The sequence below is a fragment of the Camelus ferus genome, chromosome 5 (assembly GCF_009834535.1).
Source record: "Camelus ferus isolate YT-003-E chromosome 5, BCGSAC_Cfer_1.0, whole genome shotgun sequence".
NCBI classification, from domain to species: domain Eukaryota; kingdom Metazoa; phylum Chordata; class Mammalia; order Artiodactyla; family Camelidae; genus Camelus; species Camelus ferus.
Genome location: NC_045700.1, coordinates 66,319,037 through 66,338,673, shown reverse-complemented (window position 1 = coordinate 66,338,673; position 19,637 = coordinate 66,319,037). Strand labels below are relative to the sequence as shown.

Here is a 19,637-nt window from a genome sequence, read left to right as displayed (position 1 = left end):
CCCAGTTGGAGGGGTTAGGTATTGGGGTATATGATTATACATTGCCACTGAAAGCTGCGTGGACACCTTTACTCCTATTCCTGTAGCTAGGAAAAACGAGTCGTTCCTTTCAGTAAGCTTTCTTCACGCTAAGAAAACCGTCTGCAATTGCCGCGAACGTACACTTTTTGACCTAGGAAGGATCCGTAAAATCTCGCGATACGCTCAGCTCTCGGGGAAACTGTCATGGCTGCGCCTGCATGTAACTGGGGGTTTTGATCTAAGGTGAGTGGACGACGAACATAGGCAAAACTCTTCAGGCTTCTTTCCTTTCGGAGAAGGGTCTCAGGAGTTTCCTAGAAAGTAAGTTTAGGGAGATGGGTTAATACTTGGGGGCCCAGCTCCGAAAGGACGGACTCCCGACACCAGGTTCTGAGACCTGGTGTATACTGGCTGCTTGTATCTGTCTGTTTAGCGCGGGCCACGTGCAAGCGTCACTTTAATTTGCTGCTTCCTCTCCTGAGCCGTTCTACTTGTCCAGCTACTTATTCTTAATAGTCCTGGTTCGGCCGTTGTTAAATCCTCGTGTTAAAAAGTATCCATCAACGTTAAACCCTTAATTTTCATTGAAGACATCTCCAAGGCAGTAATAACATAAAATCCCTTACTGCAGAGGAAGCTTTGTAGGAAAACTTTCCCATCAGAAACCCACGTCATGTTTTAACAACAACAACAAAAAAAAACCCTTGTTTACACAACGACGGCTTTCAGAGTAACGTTGCTCCTTTAAGATGGTGTATATACATTGGTAGAAGTGGAGGAAGACTATATTGGTAAAATAGTTTTACTTTTTTAACGTAGATCTTAATGTCTCCCTCTGTTCCCACTTAAGTCTCTGTTAAATACATTTCATATATTTAAGTAGAAAGTTTACTCAAATTTTTATTTTTTCATAACCCCTTCCCCTACAGGAAAACAACGGCATGTGTTTTCTTTCATTAATAGAAGCGACGTGTTTGTCATCTTGACAACTTTAAAGCCATTAGAAAGTGTTTCAGCGGCTGGCAAAATGAATAACAGAGCAGGTTCCTTTTTACAGAACCTCAGGCAATTCAGAACTTTAGTTCCAACGGGCAGAACTGTGAGGCTGTATCCTTTGGGATTTTGCAGACCACAAATTGTTTATTCAAACTGGAACCCAAGAAACTTCTTAAATAACTTTGGTAATACAATACAATCCTCTATTAGATGTCTCTTTCAGGGTGCCTTAATTTGTAAATCAGGAGATGATGGCTTTCAAACAAAGGGCATAAGAATTGTAACAGCGCTTACAATTGACAGACTACTTTGTCCTAGGAGACTGTCCTTTGACTCAAAACACTTCCTTGTCTCTGATAATGGATTGAAGAAAATAAACTTTCATCATGAGGCCTCCAATGAAGAAGTCACCAAGCGAACAAAACCAACCCCTGTGAGCTGTAGAAAACTGTCTGAGAAGTGTAATTCCCTGAGTGATGTATTAGATCTATTTTCTGAAGCACCTACATTTCCTAGTAGTAACTATTTCTCAGCAATGTGGGTAATTGCTAAAAGGATGTCTGACGACCAGAAGCGCTTTGAAAAACAACTGATGTTTAACCACCCTGCGTTTAGCCAGCTGTGCGAACACAGTATGAGAGAAGCCAAGATCATACACTATAACAGCCTGCTGTTCAGTCTTCATGCTATGGTGAAGCTCGGAATTCCTCAGAACACCCTACTCATACAGACTTTGCTGAGGGTGGTCCAGGTAAAGTCAAAAGGAGACTTAAATATACTTTTATTTGGTTTAGTGTATCTTGAAAGAATGATGGGAAAATGTCATGTAGCCTCCTTGAAAGAGACTTATCAGTGAAATGGTAGTTTACTTATTTTTATTTCTACATAGGTAATGTATGATTTAGAGACCCTAAGTTAGCTAGATCTTCCTTCTGCTATAGAACTTTATGAAAGCTTGCCCCATTTTTCTTCTCCAGAGTTCAAAAATAGCGAATAAGCTAAAATGAGGAGAGATTCAAGATATGCAAGGAAAGATTGGGTGCTTGAAAGAGAGTGAAAAGGGAAGGGAAGGGGTCTAATGTTTATTGAGTAACTACACCATTTACCTGTATAGTCTTAATCAGTCTTCACAATAACCCTGTAAGGTTGATGTTATCTCAGTTTTGCAGATGAGGAAACAGATCTAGTGATGTTAAGTCACTTGGCTAAAGTCACACAGCTAGTGGATTCCTTTATTGATGCAATAAACATTACTACACTTAAAGTCACCAGGGATGTAGCGATAGAGAAGACATCTTCCTGTCCTTATAATCTTGAAGGGAAGACAGCTATTTTGTAGGTAATTACAAAAATAACCTTCATGTAACGAGTCACACATTTACTATGTTATAGGCATAAAACTGAAACAAAGGGGGGCAAATTATAAAGAACCTTTTATTCCTGGCTAAGGAGTTTGGGTTTATCCTATGGACAATGGGGATCCATTGAAATATTTTAGGCAAAGATCGACATACTCAAATTTATATTTAGCTCACTGTGTGAGTGGGAAATGGATTGGAAAGAGAATGAAATTGGATAGGGGAGCCACTTTTAGTTTCAAACAAAGGAATCAGTGTCCTTTTTGATGTCACCGAAATGACACCAGACTTGGCTAAAGAAAAATTCATTAAAAAAGTCATTTACCTTTTAAGAGTGGACTCTTCAGACTTCTGAACTCAGTGATCATAATGAAATAATTTTTTAAAAGACAAGAATTTCCTGAGGATGATCTGACATATATCCTATCCTACTATAGAATTCAAAAATTGAGTTCATAGATATATGAGAGTTTTTAACCTCAACTTTTTCATTATTGTGATTTCCATATATTCTCAGCCAGGAACTAATTTGTATTTTGTGTGTGTGTTTAAACTGCAGTATATCCATTTTTTTGGTAGACTGTGTTTCCTATATAGTTATTTAAAAGTGATTACAGTAAGTCATTCTACCTGGTCAGTGACGCTCTAAGGTGTTCACATCATAGCATCTGCATTGGTGAGGTATAAACAGTGAATATTTGGAATCAGAATATATAGTTGTATCTCACCTCACTAACCTGTTGAAATGTTGCAAAGACGTTTTAGCTGTGGTTGAAAGGATAATATATCATCAGGGAATTTGCCCTTCAAACCGTTGGCCAAGTGGTCTTTTCTTTTACAGCAGATTTTGACATAATGCTCTAAATTGTTAGTGGAAACCCTCTCATGGGAATGAGACCTTTTTTCCTTCCAGTAGTATCCATTTTTTATCTGGTTCTGACTTGAGACTTTGTAACTTAATAGTCATGTAATTTTAGCAAAAGAGCATACATCTTTCAGCCTGCGTTACCTCAGATACAGTCACAAGTACTCTTGAGTGTATAGACTAGTTGTGATTAAATAGTAGAGTGCTAAGGAAGGTGTATTGTTACTAGTCACTTTCTAAGGGAGGCCCACCGCCGCTCCTGGAGCCTGAATTAGTACCCAAGTCAGGGGATTTGAAAGAAGGATCTACGGAGCCTGGGGCTCCTCTTGAGGCCCAGATAGTGGTGGTAAAATGTGACAGCAAATGTGAATCAGAAAGTTCACAACTGAGGCTGCACTTTGATACCCAGGAAAGGATATAGGGAAATTGTAAGGGCACTGATGTTTAAGATTCTTTACGAATGGGAAAATAGGTCTTATATTACTGGACTTCTTGTCGTTGTGGTGGCCTTGGGTCTTAAGAAAGGGTAAAAATAATGTTTGATAAAGAGTTATTTAAGAAGCAGAGGAATATAATCAATGTCAAATGGATTTTCAGTGATAATGGGAATGTAAAAAAGGTGTTGATGCATAAAAGAATGTGTATTAATTATTTGGAAGATTTTTTTACATATGACATCTTATTTTCCAAAGATGCTGTTTACTGTGGACTGACTCTGTATGAAATTATTGGTTTGATACTTAATCCTTTACTTAAAAGCATCGGTTCATTAGTTTTGCTTGGGTGAGATAGTCTACTATCAGCTCATCATCTATAGTGTTTTTTGTAATTATATTTCAACAGGAGCGTATCAATGAATGTGATGAGAAATGTCTTTCAATTTTGTCAACTATTTTAGAGGCAATGGAGCCATGCAAGAATGTGGATGTCCTTCGAGCAGGGTTGTGGTGAGAAATCTCTTATGCTTTCTCTGTTTCTCTTATCGTGAATAAAAAACCAAGATGAAAGTCAAGCTTCTCTTTTTTGGGTGGCGGTGGTGGGGGGGGACTTTATTGGTAGTTATAGTCTTTAATACCATATTAAACTTAAAGTCCTGACTCTGCATCAGTTAAAGCTGGAAATAATGCTTCTTTCAGGGTCCAACATAAAAAAGGTGCGGGTAGCATTGAAATCTAAAGTTATCTTAAAGCATAGTACTGATGTGCGCTGGGGGAGAATTGTTATGTACTCAATTCGTAATGGTTATTTGAGCACTATGTGGAGGTCACATGACACTGGCCCAGCTAGAAAAGGAGGTTGAAATTAATGCAACGTATCTAATGTCATAGGTTGGTGAGGATAATTCTTAATTCTCTTTTTCCTTGACTATGCATTGAGATATCCTGGTTTAATCTCCCAATATTTGTTCATGCATAAAGATAGCAGAATAGTGTGAGAGGAAACAATATGAGGCTGGTCCTGGAGCTCTCACTCACTATTTACACTCTCTTGGGCAGGCAGATCTTTTCTTTGGGCCTAGAAGTCGGAGCTGGACCAAATGACTTTTAAGATTTCTCTTCTGGTTTTAAGATCTTAGGACTGTGGTATTTATTCTGTTCAATGACAGGATGCTAGTTGATCAGCAAGTCTGGAAAATAGAACATGTCTTCACTTTACAAACTGTAATGAAATGTATTGGAAAAGATGCACCGATTGGTCTTAAAAGGAAATTGGAGGTAAACACCTTCTGAATTTTCTCTGTTGGGTGAAATTTGAAAAAAAATATTTCTTGTGACTTGCTATCACCTCCTAAAGTCAGTTTTTTAGAAGGATGTTGTTGTGCTTTTGGCTTTAACTTTGCTGAATTGAAATAACAGAAGTAGATTTATATTTATCTGTATATATAAGTGTTTACATATATTTATCTATATATCTAGTTGTCTGTCTTTGCTCAGACTTAATCTTTTTTAATTTAAATATAAAAGTTTAGTCTATTTTGCTACAAGTGATAAACTAAATTTAAGTTTGTTTTTCTTTAGATGAAAGCCTTGAAGGAATTAGACCAATTTTCTGTTTTGAATAGCCAGCATATGTTTGAGGTACTGGCTGCCATGAATTACCGTTCTGTTATCCTTCTGAATGAATGCAGTGCGATGGTCACAAGTAAGGGCAATTTTTCTTATGTGATGTGTAGCATCTGGCCTACTGTTCTGGACTTTATTGTTTTGTTTGTTTTAAAAACTTTGCAGTTATATAAAAAATACCTGATGATATGGTTAGAGCGAAGTTTTATTTTTGCCTATAGTTTTGTTTTGTTTTCTTTTTTTTTACAAAATATAGTGATACTTTTTTTTAAAGAAACAAAAGTGTTGCATATAGAATATCTTGGATCTTACAGTCAAAGCCATTAATTTTTGTTTATCTAACTCATTCTTAAAGGTAATATCCATGGATGTCCTTTAAAAATGTTAATCAACATATTGCAGTCTTGCAGAGACCTCCGATATCTTAATATGGATCTTTTTAAGGGAATAGCAGATTACGTGGCTACAACTTTTGACATCTGGAAGTTGAAACAAGTACGTATGTTAATAGTTTAGAATAAGCCTCAGAAACTTTCAAGACACATACTAATTTCTTTAGCATTTGAAGTATTTCTCTATCAGTTTAAAGCAGTTAAGATTCCAAAATATTCCAATGCTAAACTGACTTGAAAATTAACTCCTTATTATTTCTATCTGGGGGTTACCTGTTAATATACTGTTCAATGTCTTGACATCCTTCTATATGAAGCAAAAATTATATCGTCCAAAGTTTGCTTTTCTGTTTGTTTTTTTCAAAAGATTATATGGTACTTCAGTTGGAGACTCAGGGCTGTTTCTGTCTTTCCACTTTTCCTTTGTTGGAATAATAAAGACAGGTGATGTGACAGGCTTATGCTTTTTGAAGAATAAAATGTCACTAGTTAATGATTGTATGTGTTTTCTATTTATGAAATGTTTGCTTGTTTCTTCCACAGTAAGAACCTTTAAATTCAGGGGCTGTGTTAATAATAAAACATCTAAATGAAGCAGCTGGTAAAAAACTTCTTTTGGTGGTGAAGTAGTGGCAACCAGGTCAAATCCCTGGTTTAGTCAACTTTGGAAGGGAGGAAAGGGTGAATATTGAGTTTACTATGGAAGCTGATTTTGGAAAGGGAGTTCCTAATTGTGAGAAGTGCTTATTGTGAGAAGGACTAAGAGGGAAATGAGAGGTGAACTGGAACATTTATGTTAATCATAGTATTTCAGCTCCATTCTCATTAATAGGAATTAATACTGAACATAGAAAATTTTGAGTTATCTATTAGAATCTAGGAAGTGTCTAGGTTTAGAAGGGGGAGCAGTTCAAAATTGACTTGGTTATTTTGAAAAACTTCAGAAAAGGTATATTTAAAGGTAATTTTCAGGTCTGTTATATGAAAAGCATGTAGAGAGGATTTCTTTTAAATGAAATGGAAATAAGGAAACCATTGTATGCTCTGGTTCTCAGCTTAGGAAAAGAGATTACACTGATTCAAGAATAACTGGAACAGATTTTGTGAAGAAAAGACAATCGTTCCTTTTAAGGGGATATTTGGTCAATCAGGACAATTCTATTGCTGTTTACATTTTCTGAGATTTAAAAAAGTTACCCTTAGCATACTGTAATCCTTTAGAAGTTTTCCCTCAATTCTTTATTTTTTTAGGTTCTTTTTCTCCTGATTTTATTTGAAAACTTTGGCTTTCGGCCTGTTGGTTTGATGGACTTGTTTATGAAGAAAGCAGCAGATGAACCTGGCTTCCTAAATGTGAAAAGCCTTGTCTCCATTCTTAATGTGTATTCTTCTCTCAATCACTTGGACACATGCCAGGCCCGCGAGTATGTACTTGTTCTTTTTGTTTTTTTTTAACTTTTTTATTGCCACGCCTCACACTTAGAGGAAAGGTTATAGGTCATCATAAGCTCAGTGAATTATTACAAATGAACCCATCCATGGCCATCATCCATTTCAAGAAGCAAAACATAATATTCCTTATTTATGAAGTTAAATAGAATCTTTTATTTTATCTTTGCTGTTTTTCATCTTGCTTGTTTCTTTGTTTTTTTTTTAAATGATTTTCTTGTTAATTCAGCACAGAAGTTTTCATTTCAAGCTCTCCCAGCTTATATCCTCAACCCCTGAGTTTATAGTTTAGTTTTGACTCTAACTATTCATTTGGTCCCAAAGTGCTGCTGTCTCTTCTTTTCATGTTTAGCCACAGCCATGCATTTCTGCTATTAAATACAACACTTCTTCAAACATGCCATGCTCTTTTGTATCTCTGCTCTCTACCCAGAACATCTTTCCTTCCTCTCTACATTGTTAGGGCTCATTAAAAACCAGAAATGCACGTAACATGTCATAACTGGCAATTAGGTATAGCATGAAAACTGAAGTGATAGTGTTGTATACAGAATGCACGGGACTAAAGGAGGGACGTGCGAGCATCCTAGCCTGGTGAAGTGGCGGGTCAGGGTGCTTGCCGAGCATCCTGCCTGGAGGAGAGGGTACCTGAGCAGATCTTGAAAGGAGGCTGGGGAGGAATAAACCATGGGAAGATAGGCAGGAAAGAGCATTCTTAGCAGAAGGGACTCCGTGTTCAAGTCAGGGAGGAAAGAGCCAGCAGAGCATGTGCAGGAGCGACATGTTTTGGTGTTGCTGCAGCACGAGGTCCAGCGTAAGGAGCAGGATGAGAGAAGACTGGAGGGGTGAGTACCACCCGGGCTGCAGCCCCGCCCTTCGGCAGGTGCTCTGGATCCCGTCAGTTATCCCTTAATAAGTGTCGCTGTTGTCTCTGGGACCCATTACATTCTCCCCAGCCTGCTGTCGCTCTGGAAGCCCTGCTCCGCCTTCCTGAGCCTTTCTTGCTCCCCACGGGACTGCCCAGTTGATCTCAAACATTTCCTTTTAGGGCTTATGGTTACTAAGAGCTTATTGCGGGGCGTACTGACCCTGCTGTGAGTCCCTGCCTGTGCCTCAGCCTCACAAGTCACTGCAGCTTGAATAGCATATGCTTTCAGGGCTCCATTTCCTTGCTAGTTTCAAGTGATCTTCCCTTTGCCATCTTTTCCACTTATTGACATTCTCCCTTATCCCCAGAGCTACCCTACCTTCTTGCTTTCCTGCACACTATCACAGTACTTTGCAAGTACTTCATTTTTTCCTATATAATGGTATATAGCTTATGCCCTCAGAGTCACACAGATGTGGGTTCAAAGTGTATCTGTGCCCTATATTAGCAGTGGCCCCCTGGGCAAGTGACCTGGCCTGACTTTGATCTCTCCTCTCTTGCGCTGTGCTTCACGGCTTTGTCATACTGCATAACATGAGCTCTGGGTGGTAGGATTAGACTTACAATTCTTTTAACTCAGTATTGATAGCTAGAGAATTTTAACTGGTCACAAAACTGCAATGGTGTTCCAAGCCTTATAGTCTTACTCATGATAAAGATCTAGCACAATGGTTAAAAGGCTCTGACCCTGGCAGCTTGGTTTCCAGTGTTGTCTCTGCTACTTCCTGGCGGTGCATCCTCGGACAAGTTATTACTCAGCCTTGCTCAGCCTGTTGACTCATGTTTATTATGAGGATAATAATGATACCTGTCCCACAGAGTTCAGGACTTAAATGAGTTAAAGCCTAGAAACATTTGCCCTGTGGTAGACACACAGCAGTAGTTAATGTTGGTTGCGTATATATATTTGTTATGAGATAGCTACCTGACCTGAAAGATGTGTAAATACTTACTGCAAGCCTGATTGTTTTAGCCCCTTAAAGCCATTTGGTTCCTTGACACCTCACTAGCTCGGCCATGACCTTGTCTTCTATTCATATTTGAAAGCTGACTTTCCTGGCTTCCCCTGCAGGTTCCTAGACGTTATGACTAATGCTCTGACTGGTAGTCTTCACCACATCTCTTCTGAAAACCTATTAAATGCTGTGTGTTCATTTTGCTTGATGAACCATTTCCCTCTGGCCCCTGTTAATCAGCTTCTCCAGAAGGACATCATCAATGAGCTGCTGACCTCAGGTAGGACATCATTGTGCCACGGTGACTGAAATAAGGCAGAACCAGCAGGCCGCCTGGTGATTCTGAGTGGGGTCTTAGCTGCAGCAGTGTTAGCTAAAACGTGTGGAGCGGCTGCTACTGATGAAAGGGCCAGTAACGGTGAAGTCAGGGCAGTGCCTCAAACCAGCAGACGTAAGGAGCCACCTTTAAATGAATGACAGATCCTGCACGTAGGAGGCAAGAATAAGAAACACAGCATCACTGTTCCTTCTGTTTACACTTTATGCACCTGCACAAAGGCCGAATGTCCAAGCTGTTCTTTATGCCTTGATCAGAGGCGTTTGTGCTTCTAATCCTTATATGTCACATCTAAAGCCAAGTGAAGTCAACTTTTGCAGCTATAAACACTTTCTATTCACGGCCTATAATGAGGGCATAGCCCATTAGATCAAGAAGCCAAACACGTACCAAAGTAGTGAATTTATTTACTCTTGGAGCCAAATTAATTGTTGACTTTCAGTCTTTAATATTAAATAAGGAAAAGCAATATCAGGATAGACATATACAATTTGATGCTGTGTCTGGGAACATAGTAGTTTAAATTCTTTTAAAAGCAACGTATGAAATTTCGAAGTTGAACAGGGATGAAGGAACACCATGTGCTGATTTTTCAAGCAGTCTAATATGGAAGAAACAGCCCTGAACCCAGGAGACCTGGATTCTAGTCCCAGATTTGCCTTTACTTAATCATGAGGCGTTTTAACATTCCTGGGCATTTCCTCGTCTGTTCAATGAAGAGTTTAGGCTAAAGCACCTTGGAAGAGACTTTAAACCTGAAAACATTATCATATACAGGGCATTGATCCACACTGCTGTGGGAACTAGGGAGACCTGGAGAGATCCCTCCTAACAAGAAGCAGATGATCAGAATTATAGGTACATTAATACGTTTCTTAAATGCACTAACTTTTTTCTTAACTATATATTTTCTTTCTCTTCTTTTTGAGGTGACGTGGAGAGGAATGTTCACAAGCTTCATATTTTGGCCACTTGTCTAAAACTTGATGACGCTCCGTATCACAAGGACATCCACTTAGCGCTGCCAAAGCCTTCACTCGCGCCGTTACAGCCAAATGCGAAGGCTGTGGAGGCCCTCAGTAGCCTTCTGGGAGAAGGATACTTCTCAAAAAGTGTGCAGTTGCCACATAATTATTATATTGGTATGGGACTTTATATGATTTTCTTCTCTTTTATTTTCGTTTTCTTCCGACAAAAGAGCAGGAGTTCTGTGCGGCAGTTTAGCGCAGCGCAGCTCTGGCTCTGGAGCTGGACTGCCTGCAGTTGGATTTTTCTGTCTACTACTTACCAGCACTGTGCTTTGGGCACTTACCAGCCTCTGTTTCCTTGTCTGTAAAATGGCAGTAATAATGGTACCCACCTCATAGGGCTCCTGTGATGCACAAGTGAGCGTCTACACACAAAATCCAGACTAGTATCTGGCGCGTGGTGAGTAAGCTCGAAGTGTATCTTAGCTGCTGCCATTATCATTACTGGTCTTCCCAGTATTTTGAAACAAAATATCACTCTGAGCAATATTTGAAAAGTTAATATCAATTCTTTTCTTTCAGATTTCGAAATCAGAATGGATACTAACAGGAGCCAAGTGCTTCCATTTTCTGACGCGGATGTGGTAACTTCTGCTACAGATATTCAGAGGTTATTTACACATACTCATTTGCTGAGCTTTCCAGATTTAAATTTTAATTCTCAAAGACTTTATACCAAATTGCAGTAACAATACTAAGACCTTATATTTGTATGGGACTTGTAATGCACCACGAGACTTCTCATCCTTTAATCTACTCTGTAGGTATAAATGTGGGCACTGTGGTTGAAGACAGTGGATTGGAGTTGGCCATTTAATGAAACAGGCTGTTTTTAAAAATTAGGTTTTAAAACTAAACAGTTCAGTAAAACAATGTTGACATAATTGAAACCAACAGCTCAGTGTAAACTTTTGACAAGATAACGCTGTAGTGGTTGCAAAGAATTAAGGCTTCTACCAAAATCAAATACCCGGTAAATATCCTGCTCTACCACCAAACCTTTCTAAAGATACAGAAACTTTAGTTGTTTTTAATTAAGCTGTATTGCATATGGGTCAAACCATATCGAAGTTAATTAGAAACAGTTTCCTTGACTCACACACTACAAGAAGGTGTCTCTGGGAGACATACGGTGCTGCACCCTGAGAGTGTTCTGCCTTTTAGGCAGATGGATCAGGTCATGTTACACACAGCCTGTGTTCAGTCTGTCTCTGTGGAAAGGCTCTGCTTGGGCCTGTGCAGCACAGAAAGACGAGTCAGCCATGGATCCTGGCCCCCGGTGACTTACATCCCCTACTGCTTTGTAGGACATGCACATAAATATGGTAGAGAGAGGTATGGAAAAAAGACCTGTCGGGATTCAGACTCTTACCTGCCCATCCCTCTCCATTCACATATGGTTCTAACTCCTGCTCCTTTCTGGATCCATCTAGCTTGTTCCTTGGCCCTCTTTTTAAACTACTCTCTTCCCTACGCATATTACCCTTCTCCTCTCAAAAAAAGGCTTTCTCTCTGATCTCGTTTAAAGATCATTTTTTCCTTTTCAAGTATTCACCTGTTCTGGCATAATAATATAATATAGGAACTCTCAGCCTAAAGTACAAAGAAGAAATGAGGAATCAGAGCTTTCCTTTAAAGATACAAAATTTCTCTTTATCTCAGATAAGAGCCAGAGTATAACAGAAGGCAGGAAGGATACAAATGTCTGTTTTTCCCCCAATGAACTTAATCTTTCCAGAAGACCAAGAACAATGAAAAAACCAAATTATACCTTCCACATTTTTGTTACACATCTAGATTTTATCGTTCCAGCAGTCTTGCCTGTCTTAGTGTTTTCTTCTTTGTATTTGGTCTCCCCATTCTGGCTTTTAAATGCCCCTCTCTCTGGGAGACAGTGTGTCTAAGAAGAGCATTTACCGTGTGGCGCCATCTGCAGCAGTGCTTCTGGTAGCAGGAATCATATCTAGATGAGTGGTTAGCACTGCACAGGAAGGCCTTAAAATGGGTGCTTTCAGCTCTGAAAGTTTTCCTCATCAAGAATGTAGCCGTCCTTAAAGATGGTTAAGGGATAGCTGTTCATAGAAAGCATTATTATAAGTTTCTGGTTCCTAAAGTAGCCTTCGTGTGCTGGGCTATCTATATAGGCCAAGTGATAAGGAAGTGAAGGGTAACACCGTAGGGAATGGTGAGGAGTGTGGTCAGTGGAGAGCTCAACCTGGAAATTTCCGAAGAACAGGAATGCAACAAGATTGTAAGTGGTCATCTCGTTAGTAACTAGTCTCATATTTTGTATTTTTGTTTTCAGAGTAGCTGTACTATGTGTTCCTAAATCTACTTACTGTTTGGGTTCAACCCACCCCAGAGGATTCCTTGCTATGAAAATGCGGCATTTGAAAGTAATGGGTTTTCATGTGATCTTGGTAAGAAAAAAATGCAAATGAAATAGTCTTCAGTTACTGATGTCCATTCTGCCAGGAGTGTTGTGGTTGAAGTTGGTCACCAGGGACTAAAAGGATTGCAGCAGTATTGGAATGTTTTAGTTTTTGTTTTCTTTGAAAAAGAACATTCCTGGTACGTGATTTAGCTCCTACCCAGCTGATTATTCTCATTTACTAGGGGCTTTATAAATGCTGCATTTGGTCAACTCTAATCTTTTCTGTCAAGAGGAAAAATGTAAATATATGTTTTCTTATTTAATTTAAGACACTCAAAACCTATCCAATTTCTAGATCATCTTGAACAAGAGAAGAAAAGATGTTAATTAAAGCCTTGTTTTCATGGGCCAGTGTGAGGCTGTTGTAGGATGTCTGTCACCAGAAAAAGCTGGACGGTTGTAAGAGGATGGTTCTTCCTCTTCCCTTTTATGCTTCGTTTGATTCTGAGCATCACAGCTTTTCTTGAATAGCCTCTCCAGATGTCACTGTGTGGAGCAAGAACCTTACTGATATATTTATATTTACGTTAATTTTGGGACTGATCTAAATGCAACTCATTTAGTCCTGCATATAATGTGAAAAGTAGATTGAATTTTGATTATGGTACTTCAGTATCCAAAAATGGATCACACTTGGATTACGGAGGTTAAGATGGCCCATGTCTCTTAATGAGCTACTCTATAACCCTTTTCCCCCCATATTGGCTATTATGTATAGTTTAAGGAAGGTTATCCAAAGAAAGGAATTTTTGCACCCTTTAGAGGATGGACCTTTAATGTTTTTGTAATTCTCACCATGAGAGCTTTCTTCAGTCCTAGCACACAGTCTTACTAAGCTTTTAAAATGTGTGTCATTATAAGCAGTTGGCTGGATGTCACTTTCATATACTTGCATCTCGAAACTAGCTCTTATATGTCATCATCTGCTTGCAAACTGATTATTTTCCTCTTTCTTTGGTAAGATCAACAACTGGGAGATGGAAAAACTAGAGATGAAGGATGCAGTCACATTTTTGAAGACTAAAATCTATTCAACGGAAGCACTTTCTACTGCTGATGTAAATCTGCAAAGCACCTGCTAAAGTCAAAAGCAACCTTTTAATGTTAGGAGACATAAATGTGTAAAAATAACTTTTAAGAAAGACTATAATTCAGTTGTTGATGGAATTTTTGGGGACTGCTCACTATAACAAAAAGTGTTATTTCAGTTCACAGTTAAAGTTAATTTTAGGAATGAAATAAATGTTGTTACTGGCATTTTAGAATATGCTGAGAAAATTCCAGAAGTGTCATTTTTCAATCATACGTATTCCTTTGACTGTCCCAGATACTCGACAAATTCATGAGCTGTAGGTTGTACTTTCTCATTAGCTTTGAATGCATTAAGAACTGGTTTCTTAGTTGTGGTGGGCTGCAGGTAAGTTGATGTGGGCAGTCCTTAGGTTTGGAATCTGCACATTTATACTCTGGCTATAAGCTGTTCAAGAACTCAGGCATTGGCCACATTTTCAAACACTGGCCACAAAGCAATTGGAGTAGGTTCTCAAATTGTAGAAGGTGTAAGAATTAATGAGATAGCATGTTAAAAATGGGTGAAGGTCGGGCACCTGCAGTTGTAACAAGCATTCTAGGTGGAAGTGGTTTGTGGGCCGTACTAAGAGAAACTAGATAATACAGAGATGGCGGGGAACTCAAATCTAGTGCGCTTGGTCGGCTGCAGGGTGCTCACACCACAGTCCTGGCCGTTGTTGAAGTCCTTCCTTTCTCTTTCTTCCCCTTTCCCCTCCCACCTTTTCATGAAGTCTTTTTACAGTAAATATATAGCTGAACTGTTTTATGAGTCAAACCCGAGGGCTATTTTCAGTTATGTTGTTCACTCTTCTATGGAAATATTTGTTCAAGTTTGTGGTATGTCTATCTACCTGGTATTAACCTGCTGGGGATACAGCATGTTTCACTTGTGAAACCTGAGTGTCATGTGAGTTGGTACTATTTACTCCCATGGAAAAGACTGAATGTTTATACCTCCCTCTCCCCATCTCCCTCCCCGAATTCATATATTGAAACCTAACCCCCAGTGCAGTGCTGTTTGGGAGGTGACTAGGTCATGAGGGTGGAGTCCTCATGAATTGGATTCGTGCCCTTATGAAAAAGGTCCCAGAGAGCTCCCTTGTCGCTTGGAAGATGACCATTTTTGAACCAGGAAAGGGGTCCTTGCCAAGCACCAAATCCTCCAAGAGCCTTGTTCTTGGACCCGAGCCTCTCACAATTAGTTGTGAGAAATAAATTTCTGTTGTTTTTAAGCCACACAATGTATGGTATTCTGTTAATACCAGCCCGGATGGACTACGATACCTCAAATACGCAGGCATGCAGTTTACTGGGCATCTTACTCTGTGCCAGGCACCGCCAAGTATTCAGATGCATTCCCTCTTTTCATTGTCACAGCTCTTTGAGGTGTAGCTGCTATTATGATTCTCTTGGGGCCCTTATTTCCTTATCTTTAATAAGAGGATAAATTATTTGCCAAGGCTCCATAGATAGGTCAGGGCTAGAGTTTGAACCTGAGCTGAGATGGACTTGCAAGAAAAGTAGTTAAGAAACCCCAGGTTGGCAATAAAAAAAATCTCCAGAAATATGACTACATCTGTCACAAGTTTTATCAACTTATCCTGCCTGCATTTAGAAAAGGTTAGAGCTGAAAGGAAATACATCAATCATTTAATCCACGTCCCTCATTTTATGGATGAGGAAGTAAAGCTTCTAAGAATTTGATTTTTCTGGAGTCTCAGCCACATCATTGATTTCCACATTTCATCCTCTACTGCTTTTCAGCGTGTGTCTCAGGAAATCTGGACTTTTGTTCCAGATTAGACATCATCTAATTTTACCATCTAACTTGACCAAATGATACAAGCTTGAGAATAAGAGTTGAAAATATTCTGTTATTAAAGAAACTGAAATTCATTCTTTAAATGTTAAATGTGTTTCTGTTTCTTCTCATGACTAATTATGACTTATTTTCAAAGGACTGGACAAATTCACGAATACTTCTAACTACCTTTTGGGGAAGTAGTTTTCTTAAATTTGTACCAATTGGTATAGCAGATAAAAAGGCGTTCATCTTTTACTGGTTTTACTAGTATTAGCATTCTTCACTGCTGTGTAGTCTAAAAACTTATGGACTCAAGGTACAGAGTGAAGGAAAACAGTTTAAGTAATAATATTATTAATATAAAGATTTACTCTTCACTTGAGGAGAATATGTAAATATTCTCTTTTTCTGGTATTTATTCACTTGACTTTGAAAACAAAAAACACTCAACCCCAGTTCGATTTCATGGACTCATTTCTCACTCAGGATCAATAAGCAAGAAGTAGGAGTTTATAAATCCAAATTCTGCTGACTCTTGCTTAAGTCATAAAATATTTTATATCTTAATACAATCTTCATTTTAAGAAAGATGTTTGAAACTGGCCATTTTACCAAAAGAGTGAACGTGAAAGGTGTAAGTTTGATACGTTTTCATATATGGCTTGCTTGTGATGTAGCTTGTGCTACTGGCAGCCACCTTGTGGAACAAATTAAGTGATTATAAAAGATGATTTTTTTATGTCTAATTCTGTCTGAGCTTTTTTTGTTTGTGTTTTGAGCATTGTTAAGATTTTTTTTTCCGATTCTTGAACTTTAAAATGTCTATTTACATTATAATTACATCAAGTATACACGAATGTAAACATCTAGCCTAGGGAAAGAAATAGATGATATATTTGCAATCACATATCTAAATTAAGAGCTCCTATAAACTGATAAGAAACACACGTTAAAAAGAGAAAAGAGCAAAGAGCTGATCAACATGAACAAATTTCAGTCTCGTAATCAAAGAGACATGCACATTCAAGCACATGAGAGAGATTGCCTCTCTAAATTAGCATTGTGTTTTTGTTTTTTCCTTTAAGAAATATAGTGCTGACAAAACTAATGAAGCGGGAGCTTGCATATGCTGCTGGTGGGATGTAAATTAATACAGCCTTTTTGGAATACACTTCGTGACTTTTTCCCGCATATTTAAAAAAGTTGCTTCATTGAAGTATAATTGACAAACAATAGACTGCATGTATTTAAAGTGTATAATTTGGTCAGTCTTAACAGATTTTATATATATATAAAATATCCGTGATAATATCAGCACAATTAAGATAATGAACATCCACCACCCCTAGAAGTTTCCTCCCTCTTTGCCTTTTCCTTTGTTCCCTGGAAACCCCTGATGTGCTTCCTGTCACTGTGGAATGCCCTTTGGCTGTACGCATGCAGTCTTGAAAATATTGATTCCTATTGACGTTGACCAGTAGTTAAGTTTTTAAAATTATCTTTGTGCCCATATGCATGCTTAGTATACACTTGATAAATATTTGTATTATTTTCACACTGTGTAAAGGATTCTTAATCACTCCATTGATTTGATATTTTACCTCATGTGAACCAAACACTGGAAACTGAAGTGTTCATCATTAATGGATATATGTATCTTCTAAGCTCTTGCTACCAGAGTGTGCTCCACAGACTAGCAGTATGGGTACCACTGGGGAGGTGGTTATCCGCATATGCTGTCAGCTGGGTTTACATGTACCTCACCCTCAGGAGGCTTCTCCAGGCAGCAGTAAAGCTTCACTGGCAGGTGAAGGGCAAAACCAGCCCACCTGCCTTCATTTTCTACTTATTCTCCTAGTACCCAGTTTTGACCAGACTTCCCCATTTTGCAACTCTGCCAGTCTTGGGCTGTTTCTTTACACTAGGACCTGCAATCCTGAAGCAGGAAAAGAGATGAGCATCAGACTTTTGCACAGTTGCCTCAGGAAATTCACTCCTATTTTTGCTAAAAAATGCAGGGAATAAAGAAACACAAGGAATTTATTAAACATATAAAGACTTTCATCTTGTCACAACTTTTAAGTTAAATTAGACAAAAAGCCAATGCTATCACATTTTAGGAACTTTGAAGTGCTTCAATGTCCCTTATACTCATCAAAAAATATTCCACCTAGCTTATTAAATGCTGGTCTCAAGGAAAATGAAAGAGAATTGAAATGGAGAAGCAATGTCCTCTTGGCCAGCTTGAGGTTCAAATGAAGTTGCAGCCACTGCTGTTGCTCCCGCTGCAGGCTGTAGTTAAGACAGGGTCCCAAACAGTCCAGCCCACAGGCTGTGCCTCTCATGTGCCTGCCCTATACTGCACAGCCACCGTGCAGGACTCTGCAGGACTCTGCAGAGTTTTAAGAGAGCACGACACCCCTCCCTCAGAGTTCTCCTGAGGATGCACCGTGGTCCACAGCTATTTCTCTCAAAGCACTCTCCCAGGCCAAGGCAGGAAAATCAGCAGGTTTTCCAGTCTCAGCCTCTTACTCTGCCCCATAATATTTCTCAGGTGATCCTGGGTAAACATGTAGCTTTAAAGAAAAACAGAGGCAACCAAAGGAGTGCTGGTCACATTTTTGAAAATTTACTTCATCATTTTAAAAAGCTTGTATGCTAAATGCTTTTCTAAGCCACAGTATCTCACGTGGCACTCTTTGTTTTAGAAATACAAACAAAGCAAGGCATTTCTCAAACTCACATTAACTGTGATTTTGGTATCAGTGTGGGTTTTTTAATTTAAATTTTTTAAAAAAATTGTAGTACAGTAGACATAAGATTTACCATCTCTCTTGACTATCCTTAAGTGTACAGTTCAGTGGCGTTAAGTCCACTCACATTATTGTGCAGCTGTCACCACCACCCGTCTCTGGAACTCTATTCACCTTGTCGAACTGCAACTCTACCCATTAAACAATAACTCCCACTCCCCCTTTCTCCAGCCCCTGGCAACCACATTTACTTTCTGCCTCTGTGAATCTGATATTAAATTTATTTTATACTATAAATTATAACAGTATATATAAAATATGTAAATTTTATGTAATATGCAGAACATTCTACATAAATCACAGCACTATTTTTTTTTGAACCAGCTCCTACAGTAATGGAAATAAAAGCAAAAATAAACAAATGGGACCTAATTAAACTTGAAAGCTTTTGCACAGCTAAGGATACCATCAACAAAATGAAAAAACAACCTACAGAATGGGAGAAAAGATTTGCAAAATATACAAACAGCTCATACAGCTTAATATAAAAAAACAAGCAACCCAATCAAAAAATGGGCAGAAGACCTAAACAGACATTTCTCCAAAGAAGACACCCAGATGGCCAACAGGCAGCATGAAAAGATGCTCAATATTGCTAATTATTAGAGAAATGCAAATCAAAAATACAATGAAGTAGCACCTCACACCAGTCACAATGGCCATCATTAAAAAGTCCACAAATGATAAATGCTGGAGAGGGTGTGGAGAAAAGGAAACCCTCCTACACTGTTGGTGGGAATGTAAATTGGTGCAGTCACCAAGAAGGACAGTATGGAGTTTCCTTAAAAAAACTAAAAATAGCATATGATCCAACAATCCCATTCCTGGGCACATATCTGGACAAAACTATAATTTGAAAAGACACATGCACCCCAGTGTTCATAGCAGCACTATGTACAATAGCCAAGACATGGAAGCAGCCTAAATGTCCATCAACAGATGACTGGATAAAGAAGTTGTGGTATATTTATACAATGGAATACTACTCAGCCATTAAAAGGAATAAAATAATGCTATTTGCAGCAACATGGATGGACCCAGAGATAGTCATTCTAAGTAAAGTAAGCCAGAAAGAGAAAGAAAAATACCATATGATATCACTTATATGTGGAATCTAAAGAA

General features: G+C 38.7%; 1 protein-coding gene across 3 annotated transcripts; it reads left to right on the top strand.

Annotated features, from left to right (window-relative positions):
• Positions 1–41: 41 nt before the first annotated feature.
• On the top strand, positions 42–15,134 carry FASTKD2 (FAST kinase domains 2). Of its 3 annotated transcripts, none has more exons than XM_014557125.2 (12): positions 42–264; positions 1,336–1,768; positions 4,084–4,187; positions 4,847–4,955; positions 5,259–5,382; positions 5,659–5,798; positions 6,947–7,119; positions 9,145–9,308; positions 10,295–10,507; positions 10,916–11,003; positions 12,699–12,813; positions 13,790–15,134. In XM_014557125.2, exons 2-12 carry the CDS (start codon positions 1,553–1,555, stop codon positions 13,907–13,909), a joined length of 1,566 nt encoding a protein of 521 aa, XP_014412611.1. In that variant the 5' UTR covers positions 42–264; positions 1,336–1,552; the 3' UTR covers positions 13,910–15,134. The 3 variants fall into 3 exon arrangements, with proteins under 3 accessions (XP_014412611.1, XP_006182197.1, XP_032335883.1); XM_006182135.3 differs by having other exon boundaries at positions 48–264; positions 951–1,768; XM_032479992.1 differs by lacking the exons at positions 42–264; positions 1,336–1,768; positions 4,847–4,955 and having other exon boundaries at positions 4,092–4,187.
• Positions 15,135–19,637: the final 4,503 nt, after the last annotated feature.